Source organism: Rhododendron vialii, chromosome 6a (genome assembly GCF_030253575.1).
Source record: "Rhododendron vialii isolate Sample 1 chromosome 6a, ASM3025357v1".
Classification (NCBI taxonomy): Eukaryota; Viridiplantae; Streptophyta; class Magnoliopsida; order Ericales; family Ericaceae; genus Rhododendron; species Rhododendron vialii.
In genome coordinates, this window is record NC_080562.1 from 25,533,182 (window position 1) to 25,547,041 (window position 13,860).

The 13,860-nt window shown below is 46.9% G+C and overlaps 1 protein-coding gene across 1 annotated transcript; it reads right to left on the reverse strand.

Annotated features, from left to right (window-relative positions):
• Window positions 1-1,347: 1,347 nt before the first annotated feature.
• LOC131328530 (protein MAINTENANCE OF MERISTEMS-like) lies at window positions 1,348-3,509 on the reverse strand. The gene is made up of 4 exons (XM_058361468.1): window positions 2,745-3,509; window positions 2,006-2,644; window positions 1,740-1,907; window positions 1,348-1,657 (listed from the first exon to the last, which is right to left on the reverse strand). The coding sequence occupies exons 1-4, from the start codon at window positions 3,507-3,509 to the stop codon at window positions 1,526-1,528; spliced, it is 1,704 nt and encodes a 567-aa protein (XP_058217451.1). The 3' UTR covers window positions 1,348-1,525.
• Window positions 3,510-13,860: the final 10,351 nt, after the last annotated feature.

Genomic DNA, 13,860 nt, shown 5'->3' on the forward strand with positions numbered 1-13,860 from the left:
GGCTTGGACCATTGACTTCTCATGTCACTGGTCCATATTGCCGAACACTTGTTTAGCACGATGACTGTCCTGCCTATATTCAAAATATGGTCCCACGTACCATTTGCATTGCTTTTAACTCGTGATCCCTCGTATCACGTGCTTGGTTCTTGCTTCATCTGTTCGGCTGTTTTATAACCGAACAGTCTACTTTGGACCAGCTACTTCACATGTAACTTGGTCCGATGTAATCGGAATGTCTCTAACTGTCGAACAGTCAGTTTATAGCCATGACTTCTCATATTATTGGCCCTTAATTTGCCGAACAGACAACATGGATCAATGACTTCCCATATCATTGGTCCATATCGCTGTTCACCAAACTGCTCGGCAGTAAGTCCTGTCATACTTACCACGTGCTCCCGAATATCACGTGTTCGGCAACAAAATGTATGTTCTTGGGAATACCTCCCTACAGTCGTCGTCAGGAGAACCAGAGGCAGTACTCGAGTCCGACGTCCCCAGGACACGTGACTCGGAGGACTCCTCTGTCCCCTCCTCTGTCTCCTCCTCTAACTCCTCCGGCTCCACGCGAGTTGGTCTTCGCTGAGACGCCTCCCGAGGCAAAACCTCGAACCGTGCCGCACCTGCAGCAGGCCGTGGCGCACGTCCTGCACCCCGACCTCGTGCGCTGGCAAGAACGGGAGGGCTCGTGGTACCCCGCGGACGCGTCCTAGCTGAACGTCGTGGCTGCACCTGCATATCACAAACATTTTCTCATTTTGTGCATATTCGAACGTAACTTTACTCAAATCGAAATATAGAATATGTGTGCATGTCATACCTAAGTGGCAGCAGGAGAAGCAGTCACAGGGGCAGGTCTCGTCTAAAGGACCCTCCCCTTAGCGCAGTCCTTCAAGAGGTGGCGCATCCCCACCATCAGCATCACGGCCTGCTCAGCCCACTCTCGCGGCACCTGCAGAATGATCCAAGATTCAGAATACGCGAACAGGGAGTGGTCAATATTCAAAGCAAACGGAAATACTGTTTATACCTGAGCAGGAAACCGCATCGGCGGCTGTGGGAGACGTGGCACGTTGATCACCTCCCGTGCGCCTGACGAACTCGTCACGCCTATAGTCCACTTCAGCGTTGGCAACGCCGGTGGTACCGAAGCCTCCGCGGTCTCTGGGACCCTCGTGCTCCCCTCTCCCCCACCTCCAGCACCCGCACCTCGCCCACCAGCAGGGGCTCTAGCACCTCGTCCCCGACCCCGTGTAGAGCGACCACCGCGGCTCCGCGCTCCGCCCTTGTCCCTCCAAGCTCCCACTCCAGCTACCCGTCTCTCGAACTTCTTCTCCACCCCCAAGCTCCTTGCCAGGTACCGATCCGCATAAGCAGCGTAGTCCAAGGAGCGTCGCAGGTGCCTCTCCAGATCCGTGTCCGGCACGGTGAACAGCTCAAGCTCAGCGCGAGTGTAGGACTCAGTCCTCTGCACTCGTGGAGGAAGCAGCCCGGGAACCACAAACGCTGAAAGACCAAGTGACTATCGAGTCACTCGATCCCCCAGGTACCACTGCCAGCCCAGAGGGCACTCCAGTAGGACCCTGCTCCGTGTCACTTCCCGACTCCTCGGAAGGAAGTCAGCCTCCATCCCCGCCCACCGGTCCCAGCGAACCTGCAATTCAAATTTTGGATTCATTCATAAATCTACTCGCCGAAAATTTTGATAAAAGAAAAGCAAGAGATGTCGATCATACCACAACCCCTGTCAGGTTATCCAGCCAACGCCGGAAAGTCATCACCTCCCCTCGTCGCTCCTTCGCTCTCCGGTACGCCTTACCCCAGGCTAAGCCGCATGGAAGTAAGTTCGAGTCCGTACAAGTATTCTCGGGTGGGAACATCCCGAGAACCTCGTAAGCCCAAAGCTGCAAGTTTCGTAATTCAAGTCAAATCAATCTCAAATGTATAATTCAAGTCGAAAAGCAGTCGAAAGTAATTCAAAAGCAATAATTCAAAGTTATACCTCAAACACCCGCCAGTACCATCCAACTGTGTCTCCAACCCCGCGAGAAGCAGCTCCAAGGAGACAGTAGAGCATGCACAGAGCAGCACCTCCCCAGTCGAAGCGTCCCGCCTGTCCCAAGTCGACCAAGCCCGCTAGATAGCACAGGTGCACCCGGCTACGCCTGTTCGGTAACAGAGAAGCCCCGAACAAGTATAGCAAGTATGCCCGAGCCATCTGGGCCGCCTCCTCGTCGGTCGCAGGCTCGTGGTCCCAGTACTCCACGAACTGCCCGTAAGCTGCCATCCCCCCGCTGTGGCATGGCACTCGCCCGAGGAACCACCTCAGAGCCGCGTCGTCCAGCACCAGACTCGAGTCGTAAGGGATCGGGTCTCCTCCAACCCTGAGCCCTGTGATCGCCGCGAAGTCGAGTGGCGTCACTGTCATCTCCCCGAACCAAAAGTGGAAGGTATTGGTGGTGTCCCACCACCTCTCCGCCAGCGCTGTAAGCACAACCCGGTCCACCCTCACCACTGTCAGCAGCTGTACGAAGGGTCCAAACCCTGCTGCCTCCACCAGTGCTCGCACCCTCTCAGGCAAGGCCCTGAAGTGCGCCAGTGAGCTGGCTGAGCCCCCGTGGCCGTACACGTCCGTCGTGCTCTGTTTCAACAAAGCAAGAAAATAGCATTAGATCTCAAGCATGAAATAAAATTTGAAGTAAATTGCGGGATTCAAGAAAAGATAGTGATCGAAAACTCACCGTGACCCAGCCAGAGGAGATGTGTGAAGCCCGGTCCTGAAGGAGCATCTCCTCAGAGTAGTCAGCGTAGCCGGGGACGTAAGCCGTCATCCCCACAGGCTCGAAGAGGTGTAGTCGAGGAGCATACGCAGCCGGAGTGAACTCGGGCCGCTCCTTCGCCAAGTAGGCTTGCCACTCCTCCAAGTAGGCTTTCGCCTCGTCCACCGCGATAACTCGTACCTCAGCAGCCGCCTTATCATCCACCCTATCCCCTCCCAACGCCTCCGCCTCCGGTACAACCACCTCCTGGGCGCCCGAGCCCGCTTCGCTCAGTAAATCCCCTAAAAGCGACGCCGAAGCCCGGTCCTCAGGCGTGCTAGCGTCCCTCAGCACCGCTGCAACCACAAAGTCGAGACCAAGCGCGTCCAAGACATCCCGACGCTCCGCGTCCTCTAGGAAGTCCCCGTCCGCGAAGGGAACATGGCGTGAGGACCCGATCCCGCTATCCCCACTCCTCGGCTCCAACACCGTCGCCGTCCTCAGCACCGGCATCTCGCTGAACTGTCCGACAACTACCTCCTCACCACCGAGGTCAGCTATCCCCCCGTCGCTCGCCCGCTCGGCAGCCGCAAACAACTCCTCCACGGTAGGAGTGAGAGGCCTGCCCGAACCTCCGACCCCGCTGCCGGAGCCCTCTACTGCTGCCACCTCTGCACCCTCACCGGCAGCGGCTGCCATTGAACTCCCTCCGGCGACCCCCGGGTCACCAGCAGCCGCCACCGCCATGGCACCGGCCGTGGCATCGGCCGTGGCGTCCCCGCCACGGGGCTCCACCCTTGTGCCACCACCATTCCCCCCGGTTGCCACCACCGTGAAACCGTGGCACCGGCGGTGACCTCCTGACCGATGACCTCCGTCCCTTCGCCGCCGCCGACCGCCCCGTCTTCGTTCCCCCTCGCCATACCAAGATCGAGAGATAGAGAGGATTGGGAGAGGATTGAGAGAGTCGAGAGAGTGAGAGACTGAGAGAGTCGAGAGAGTGAGAGCGGTCGAAAGAGATGAGATCGGTCGGTCTGGTTCTCGAGTGCTCGAGAACCAGGGTTTTAACCCCCGAATCAAAAGAGGTAGATGAAGGGGCGGTGGACCCCAGCAATGGTTCCGAGCGCTCGACACCACTCCCAAGCGCTCGGGAGTGGGTCCTCGGTGCTTGGCTCTTTTTGTCGCTTTTCATAAGCTCATGCATTTCACCGTGGTAAATGATTATTGTCCTTCAAGAATTTTTACAAAATCAATCTCAGTCCCGTTTAAGTCCGAGTCGAGACGAAGCAATTGACGATGGATTTTATTTCGCGATTTATTCTGGATCATCCTCATTCGCCAAAAAAGTTCCGCTTAGTGGTCGATAAAAGTTTCCTAAATTCTACCATCGTCGATGTATTCGCAAGAAGTTGTACCCAACGCGTAATGCTTCTTTCATCATTTTATCCACCAAACAGAGTAACGGATGGGCCCCATTTCTTGTTTCTATCGTTATCAAAGCATTTGTCGATCTCTTTCAAATGCATGCATCACACGTGTTTGCATTTGCCCCAAAGAACTACGCTGGTCTGATCCCTACAAACGGGGTACGTAGGCAGTCTGAAAAGACCCGACCTCATGCATTGAGTGCTCATATGCTTTTTATTTGCATTTGATTCGTAAATTGAGGATTTGATTTGGCTCGAATTGGGTTCTCTCGATCTTTGGGCGACACTCGCATCCAAACATGATGCCAAGCGCCGTCCAAAGAGGGGCAACTGTAGACACCCCAATTTGGACTTGTCGAATTTCCTTAATTTGTGGCCTTGAGGCTCCCCGATGATGAATATGGATCAGAACAAGCCATGTACCAATTGAGACGTTGCTCCTTGAAGGACATGGCCAAAATCATTCCCAAGCACTTTGAAGCAGTTCCAAGCGCTCCAAACTGTTTTCCAAAAACCACTGGCCTGGCTCATTCTCAAGCGCTCGAGAGTGAAGTCCCAAGCGCTCGAAACCACTCCCGAGCGCTCGAGACCTCTCCCAGTGCCCAATGGGTGAAAAAGATTCCCACTACCCATGCAAGCCATCATTGCATTCCCCTTGAACCGGCTGAGGTGAGTCAACACTCAACCTCAGTCAGAGAAGAGATCAGCTGAAGATTTCTTTCTTTAAAAAAGGATTTATTTCAAAATCACTTGATTTTCAAAACCATGGGTTATATCCTCTATATATATACCTTGTCTTTCAGCAAAGAAGGGGGGATTCTCTCTCTCTAAAAAATTCCTCCTCTTCCCTCTTTCATGTTCAAAGGAAGAAGTCTCAAAAACTAAAGATTTCTTTCCCAACTTCGAAGGTCCTTTCCTAAGTCATCAAGGAAAGGGCAAGAAATCCAGAGTACCTTTAGTTTCTGATCTCTACATTCACCTTTCACAACCATCCAAGGAGCAAAGTGTCAAATAAAGGTAGAAACATTTCTATCCTTGGTTCAAATCAAGAGGTTGTTCTCCCTTCTGGGGGGGGTCTCTCAGCCTGTCCCAGTCCTTAATACTGGTGCATGGTTGGGAGACCTTAGTGAAAAAGCAAGAGCAAAGAGTCCACGAATAATGTTTTTCCAAAACCCCAACTGGAAACGCTCTAGAGCGCTCGGGACTGTTTCCAATCCTATGCATGGCATTTTGTTAAGCAGTAGGCTGGGACGAGATGCACTTTTAAACAAAATGGTTTTATTCTGGCTTGCAGACACAGAAGATCATTTTTCCTAAAACAGAAATGTTTCTTACAAATTTCAAGTAAGAATAAAGTTTTCCTAAGTTAATGTAGGGGGTTCTTCCCGTACGGGCTTGAACACGTGGTACGTAGGACCATGGTATAAGTACAATAGAGACAGTCGCCGTGCAAGACGGTGGTCGGCAATATGGACCAATGACATGAGAAGCCATTGGTCTAGAAAGACTGTACAGAGTCAAGATCCAGTAAAACATGAGAAGTTATTATACCAGGAGATTGTTAAAGGAGCAGTAACACACGAAGTTACTGGTCCAAGTATTCTGTTCGGCGATATGGACCAGTGATATGTGAAGCCATTGGTCCAAGTGATTGACAGGGACCAGTGACATGTGAAGTCCCTGGTCCAGGTAGTTTGTTCGGCAATGATGCCTAACAGGTGTGCTGGTAGGCGGCACCATGTGAAGGTGCTAGGTGATAATGCCTAACAGGTGCGCTAGTAGGCGACCCCATGTGAAGGTGCTTGGTAATAATGCCTAACAGGTGCACTGGTAGGCAAAGGGTGTTCGGCAATGATGCCTAACAGGTGTGCTGGTAGGCGGCACCATGTGAAGGTGTTAGGTGATAATGCCTAACAGGTGCGCTGGTAGGCGGCCCCATGTGAAGGTGCTTGGTAATAATGCCTAACAGGTGCGATGGTAGGCAGAGGGTGTTCGGCAATGATGCCTAACAGATGTGCTAGTAGGCGGCACAATGTGAAGGTGCTAGGTGATAATGCCTAACAGATGCGCTGGTAGGCGGCCCCATGTGAAGGTGCTTGGTAATAATGCCTAACAGGTGCGCTGGTAGGCAGAGGGTGTTCGGCAATGTTGCCTAACAGGTGTGCTGGTAGGCAAAGGGTGCTAGGACATGATGCCGAACAAGTGCGCAACACCTGAGGTTGCTAGGCAGTGACACTGAATAGTGTCGGCTGCACCACATAAAGGTGCTCATTGGTATGGCTGAACACATGATATTGTTCAATGAGTTAGCCTAACACGTGGTATAGGTGCACCGTAGTAATTGTACACCGCCGATGTACATTGGACCAACTCTATCTGGATCGCTGTTCCAGAAGGTTCTAGAAAGGAAATCCTACATGATAGGCAAGTGTCCCATGAATAAAGGGATTATAATTGAGTTACCATATGGGAGGGAATTCCATATGGGCCAGGGTTCCTAATGATGTTGGAATCTTAGGCAGAAAAGGAGACTTGGAGGACAAGTAAGTCTACATCTATAAATAAGAAGTAACACCCACGAAGCGAGGTACGCAATACGTTGCATTATTCGATATTTCCTACTGATAATTAGGGTTTCTCTGCTATTACGTGATACTAACTTAAGCATCAGAGGGCCTTTGCCATGAGAGGCAAAGGTGCACTCACCCCTTGTTTGTTTTGTAGATTAGGGTTTCGATGACGAACTAGGTTTCCAGCAAGAAGGCATGCACGTTGATCTCAGGAGATGTTGAAAGAATAATAAGCGGATTTTTTCCCCTTACAATTGGCGCCGTCTGTGGGAAACGAAGTAATTCTCTGAGATCAACAATGTTTTCTAGAAGCGTAAAGACTCCACGAATGGAGGATGATCCAAGAGGGAAAAGGAGAGGACACATTTTTCTGGTGCTTCGAAGAAAGCACTGAGTAGGGCTATGAGCAAGTCCTTTAGTATTGTATGCTCCTAGGATTGGGGGAGCACATCAAGATGCTGAGATGGAAGTCAAAGCAGTCCAAATCGCCAAGGTGATTGCGAAGAGCGATCTGAACTTATTAGTCAGCCATAAAGGCGTATTAGAATTTGCTAGGCGATTGCGCAGAGCAATCCGAATTTGCTAGACAATCGCGAAGAGCAACCTGTACCTGTTAGGCGTCCGCATAACGCAGTTTGAATCTGCTACGTGATCGCGCAGAGCAGTTTAAATCTGCCAGGCAATCTTAAGGAGCAGTCTAAATCTGCTCGGCATCAGCACAGCGCAGTTTGAATCTGCTAGGTGATCGCGCAGAGCAGTTCAAATCTGCAAGGCAATCGTAAAGTGCAGTTTGAATCTGCTCGGCATCAGAGTAGTGCAGTTTGAATCTGCTAGGCAACAGCGAAGTCTGAATCTGCTAGGTAGTCTTTAGGAGTAGTCTGAATCTGCTCGACATCAGCGCAGCGCAGTTTGAATCTGCTATGCAACAACACAGTCTGAACCTGCTAGGCAATCTTAAGGAGTAGTCTGACTCTTCTCGGCATCAGCATAGCGCAGTTTAAATCTGCTAGGTGATCGTGCAGAGCAGTTCAAATCTGCCAGGCAATCATAAGGAGCAATTTGAATCTGCTCGGCATCAACACAGTGATGCTTGAATATCTGTTAATCAATTGGGTGGAACAGTCTAAATATGCTATGCAACTGCTCGGAGTTGTCTAAGTTTTTAAGGCAATCGAGTAGAGCAGTACACATTCGTTAGGTGCTCTCGAAGGCCTATCTGAATTTGTTAGATGATTAGGAAAATCGGTCTACGTTTGTTAGGCGATCACAATGTTCTCGAGACTGCGAAGGGCCTCAAAGAAAGAATGTGATATTGAAGAAATTGCTTGGTGTATGTAAAACGAGAGCAAGAAATTAAAGACTTATAGAGATGCCTACGAAAGGTGGAGAATTCAGGTAGTGCTTGAATAGGCGACGAATCGAAGATCCGAGCCCTTTACGAACAGAAACCTGGAAAGTGTATAATTGCTGCACAACGTTACGCTCGTAATAAACCCACGAGGGAGGAATTACGATGTAAGAAGGAATCCACTGAGCAGGATCAAGAGGAGTGAAAATTATATTTTTACAGTCCAGGATTCAGGAGCATGAATTATGATATGCTCTCCTAAGGGTCTGATGCTAGAGCTGGTTGTTTAGATAAAAGCTCAGTGCTTTGAATAAATACGAAGCCTTGTTTGTCGGGCTACGAAGTGCCCAAAGTACTGAAGGCTGAGAAACATAGGAAGTTTTCACATGAAATCCCATGAATGGGAAGCTTGTTTTGAACTGGGAGGGACCATACAAGGTTACAGAGATAGCTGAGATTGAAGCTTATCGCCTCAAAGTCTCGGATGGGAATCCAATGCCAATGCCATGGAATATACAGATAAGTAGTGGAATTACTTATTGTAATTTATATTTTAGCTATGAGTTGCTATAGGAGAATTATGAATAGAATTCCGTAGAAACTATTGCTTATTGTGATTTATTAGCTATGAGTTGCTATAGGGGAATTATGATCAGAATTCCATAGAAAGTATTCAGCTACGAGTGGCTTTGTGACATAATTATGAAAATTTTATTTGTGTTTGGTCCTAGCGCGAATAAGCTAAGTATGGACCCAAAGTCACTTAATTTGCCTCCATACTGGGGAGCAAGGAGAGTGTGCATCCAAAAATGAAATTTGAAAACTTGTTGTTTTTCAAGTTTAAGTACGAATATGACTTAAGAAAGATACAAATGAGTACGAAAAAACTCAAAACTTGGATAAGTATGAATATACTTAAGCCATGGCAATGAATGATGCCTAAATCCGATCGAGCACGATCATACTTCGAATTTGGCTAAGTATGAATAAACTTAAGCCATGGCAATGAATGATGCCTAAATTCGATCGAGCACAATCATACTTCGAATTTGGCTAAGTATGAATAAACTTAGGCCATGGCAATGAATGATGTCTAAATCTGATTGAGTACGATCAAACTCAGAAATTGGCTAAGTATGAATAAACTTGGGCCATGGCAATGAATAATGCCAAAATTTTATTGAGTATGATCATACTTCGAATTTGGTTAAGTGTGAATAAACTTAAGCCATGGCAATGAATGATGCCTAAATCCGATCGAGCACGATCATACTTCGAATTTGGCTAAGTATGAATAAACTTAAGCCATGGCAATGAATGATGCCTAAATCCGATCGAGCACGATCATACTTCGAATTTGGCTAAGTATGAATAAACTTAAGCCATGGCAATGAATGATGCCTAAATCCGATCGAGCACGATCATACTTCGAATTTGGCTAAGTATGAATAAACTTAGGCCATGGCAATGAATGATGTCTAAATCTGATTGAGTACGATCAAACTCAGAAATTGGCTAAGTATGAATAAACTTGGGCCATGGCAATGAATAATGCCAAAATTTGATTGAGTACGATTAAACTCAGAATTTGGTTAAGTGTGAATAAACTTAAGCCATGGCAATGAATAATGCCGAAATTCGATTGAGTACGATCAAACTCAGAAATTGGCTAAGTATGAATAACTTAGGCCATGGCAATGAATAATGCCGAAATTTGATTGAGTACGATTAAACTCAGAATTTGGTTAAAGTGTGAATAAACTTAAGCCATGGCAATGAGTAATGCCCAAGTCCGATTGAGTACGATCAAACTCAAAATTTGGCTAGGTGCGAATAATCTTTGGCCATGGCAATGAGTAGTGCCAAAGATTGATTGGGTACAAACAAACTTAGAATATGGCTAAGTACGAAGACACTTAGGCTTAAGCAATAAACATTACGTGATGATGGAGAGTTACGAATAAAATTCATTTGTTATGTTTTTAAACTACAAGTTAGTTGCAAAGGTTGAATAACATTCCTTTGAGTTTGAGTTACGAATAAAATTCTCTTTTTTGATAATGACAATTGAGTTTGATTGTGTTAACTATGATCGAATATGGTTCCAAAAAGAAAGGAACTTTTCGTTCCCATATTGGGGAGTAGTGGTTGGGTATACCATACTATATATGAAATAATAGCTAAGTCAGAAAAACTTAGGCGCATACGAACAAGCGCACAAATTTGCTAAGTATGAGAAACTTAGAGGCGTGAGAAACTCAGACGTGTACAAGTAAACACGCAAATTTGTTAAAGTATGAAATACTTAACTGTGTACGAATAAACACACAAGTTTGCCAAACGCTTGGGCGAGCAAGCACAGTACAAAAAGTGTGTATGAATGAACACACGAAATTGGCCAAGCACGAAAGGCCTAGGTCCATAAAGAAATCTGGTAAGGATTGAGTATGGTTGAGGTGTACGAAGAAACACACAAACCCGACTAAGTACAAATGCTTAGATGTGTATGAATAAACACACGAAACTAGGGTGTGTGCATGTAAGCACAACAATATTAAGTATGAGAAACTTAGGAACTTGCTAAGAATGAAACATTTACGTTTATGCTCGAATGCGCATAGAACGGTTTACTAATAACACTTAGTTATATGTGCATGAACAAGCGGGAAATTGAGTCATGCGCGACCGTTGACTATGCTTGAGAGTTGCCAAGTATGAAACACTTAGGCACAGAGGTAGCTAAGAATGAAAATCTTAACCTTATGTATGAGACACATAAGATTGATAAGTATGAAAAACTTAATAAGCTCACATGAAATTTGGGCAGCTACGATCGGCATCCGAGCACAGTATACTTTGGCCACGAAGGGCCATCAGTCAAAATAATGTCAAGTAACGGGATTACTTAGTAAGAGGTCCTGGCAAGAACATGCTAAGGACACTTTGCCTCCATGCTGGGGAGCAAAAGCATTCATTAGAAATATTCGTTGAACACGATCAAACTCAGAATCCGGCTCAGTGCGAATAAACTTCGGCCAAGACCATGAAGGGTGCCGAAATCCAATCGAGTATGATTGAATTCAAAATATTGCTAAGTGAGAGAAAACTTAGGTTATAGCAACGAATGTTGCTGAAGACTTGCTGAGTATGAATACACTTAGTCCGAAAGCAACGGTTGGCTAAGTAGGAAGACACTTAGGCCAAAAGAAATGAATAATACTAAAAGGAAGCTAAGTACGGACAAACTTAGATAGTTCACCGAGTTTGAACAAGTACGAGCAAAACCTAAGTATGCATATACTTAGGCATACCAAGTGTGAATAAGCTTGGATAATGACTAAAACAGTTATGCTAGAGCAATAAAGATTGCTAAGTATCTACCGAGTGTGAAAGAACTTGACCGCGAATAGGGCTAGCAAAAGGCGATTAAAGGAAATTTGCCTCTCAAAAAGCAACGAACAATGTTGAGATTTGGCTAAGTGCGAATACACTCAGTCCGACAGCACCGAATAATGCTGAGAAAAACCAAGTATGAATGCACTTGGGCTGCTACCTAAGTACGAATGAACTTAGATGATTCGCCGACATGGATAGGCTTAAATAGTACAAGTACGAAAAAACTTCATTGTATTTGGCTATGTCGAGCATAAACAAAGGCAGAGTTAAGTGCCTAGAATTGAAAAGTAACCAAGCACGAAAACTTGGGTGACTACAAGCTAAATTGAAAATAGGTACGAATAAACCTGAACTATGACAACGAAGAATGTCAAAAGTAGACCCCAGTACAGAGAGGTTTGGGGTCTGAGCAGTGAATGTTGCTCTGAGCAGTAACATCCTTAGTATCGTAAGTGGGTCTAAGCATGCATGCGCTTAGGCCCCGAGCAGTCAATATTGCTCTAAAAATGGCTAGGTGTAAATACACCTAGTCTTTATAGTGAAAATGTCAGAATATAACTAAGTACGAAACAACTTAGGATATGGGTGCATCGTGCACAAACTAAGACCCGAACGTGAAGAGGTTTAAGGCCCGAGAAGCGAACATTGCTTGAATCATGACAAGAGAAGATTATCAGATAAAGGCCCAAGCACGAAGAACTTTGGGGCCCGAGAAGTGAACATTACTCCGATACGAGAAAGGCCTGAGATAAGCTAGGTACGACATAGACCTAGGCATAACAGTGGATTGGCTAAAAGCGAGTATGCTTAGGCCAGGATAGTGAGGAATGCCAAAATCGACAATGTAACGCCCCGAATTTTGGGTACGTTAAAAAGACAATTAAATGATAAAATCTGTAACGCCCTGAATTTTGGGTACGTTAAAAAGACAATTTCATTTAAAACCTCAAAATAGAGTCACAATTTATTGATAACCTCAAAATATAGTCACAATTTATTGATAACCTCAAAATAGAGTCTGGCTCTTCTTACAACAAATACTCTCACAAGAGTTTAATATTTACACAAATGAAGGGGGTTCTAAGGTTCCTATCTACAGCTCCTCCTTCTTCTCCATCCTAGCCAGCTCCTCAGCTCCAAAAGTCTCCACGGTGATCTGCTTACCCTGATCATCTACGAAATCTGACACATTATACCGGCGTCGCCACCCATATAATATGTCAGGGTCACCAAAAAGGCAACACCGTGAGCTACAAAGCTCAGCAGAGTAATCCTTACCCACTAACCCATAACTTAAAACAACAGGAAATAATAACACATCGATTTCCACATGATACATATATACGCAGTTAATCATTTACACATCCACATTCATTAATCATCTATCGTTGGTGTCCAAGATTTTCGTATTTCTCCTACGCGACTCGTCGTAGACCGTGTCAACATTTTCATTTATAAAACAATCTTTCAAAAGACATTTGTTTAACACAAAACATTTGCATTGGCTCCGTACCACGGATAACCAAGCTACACACCCAACCTTTTTAAAATCATTTGCATTGGCTCCGTACCGCGGATAACCAAGCTACACACCCAACCTTGGTTCCGCCGCGCCGGGTTCCCAAGTATCCTCACAATGGTTCCGCTGCGCCGGGTTCCCATTGGCACACAAAAAAATATTTGCATTGGCTCCGTACCGCGGATAACCAAGCTACACACCCAACCTTGGTTCCGCCGCGCCGGGTTCCCAAGTATCCTCACAATGGTTCCGCCGCGCCGGGTTCCCATTGGCACACAAAAATATTTGCATTGGCTCCGTACCGCGGATAACCAAGCATACACACCCAACCTTGGTTCCGCCGCGCCGGGTTCCCAAGTATCCTCACAATGGTTCCGCCGCGCCGGGTTCCCATTGGCACACAAAAATATTTGCATTGGCTCCGTACCGCGGATAACCAAGCTACACACCCAACCTTGGTTCTGCCGCGCCGGGTTCCCAAGTATCCTCACAATGGTTCCGCCGCGCCGGGTTCCCATTGGCACACAAAAATATTTGCATTGGTTCCGTACCGCGGATAACCAAGCTACACACCCAACCTTGGTTCCGCCGCGCCGGGTTCCCAAGTATCCTCACAATGGTTCCGCCGCGCCGGGTTCCCATTGGCACACAACCTCACAATGGTTCCGTTTTTCCCGGATCCCATTGGAACACACACAAAACACACACCACACAATGGGCTACCACGTCCGGCCACATTGTGGTTTTCACAATCCACGCAATGGGCTACCAAGTCCGGCCACATTACGAGTTTTCATACACACAACGGGCTACCAAGTCCGGCCACGTTGCGGTTTTC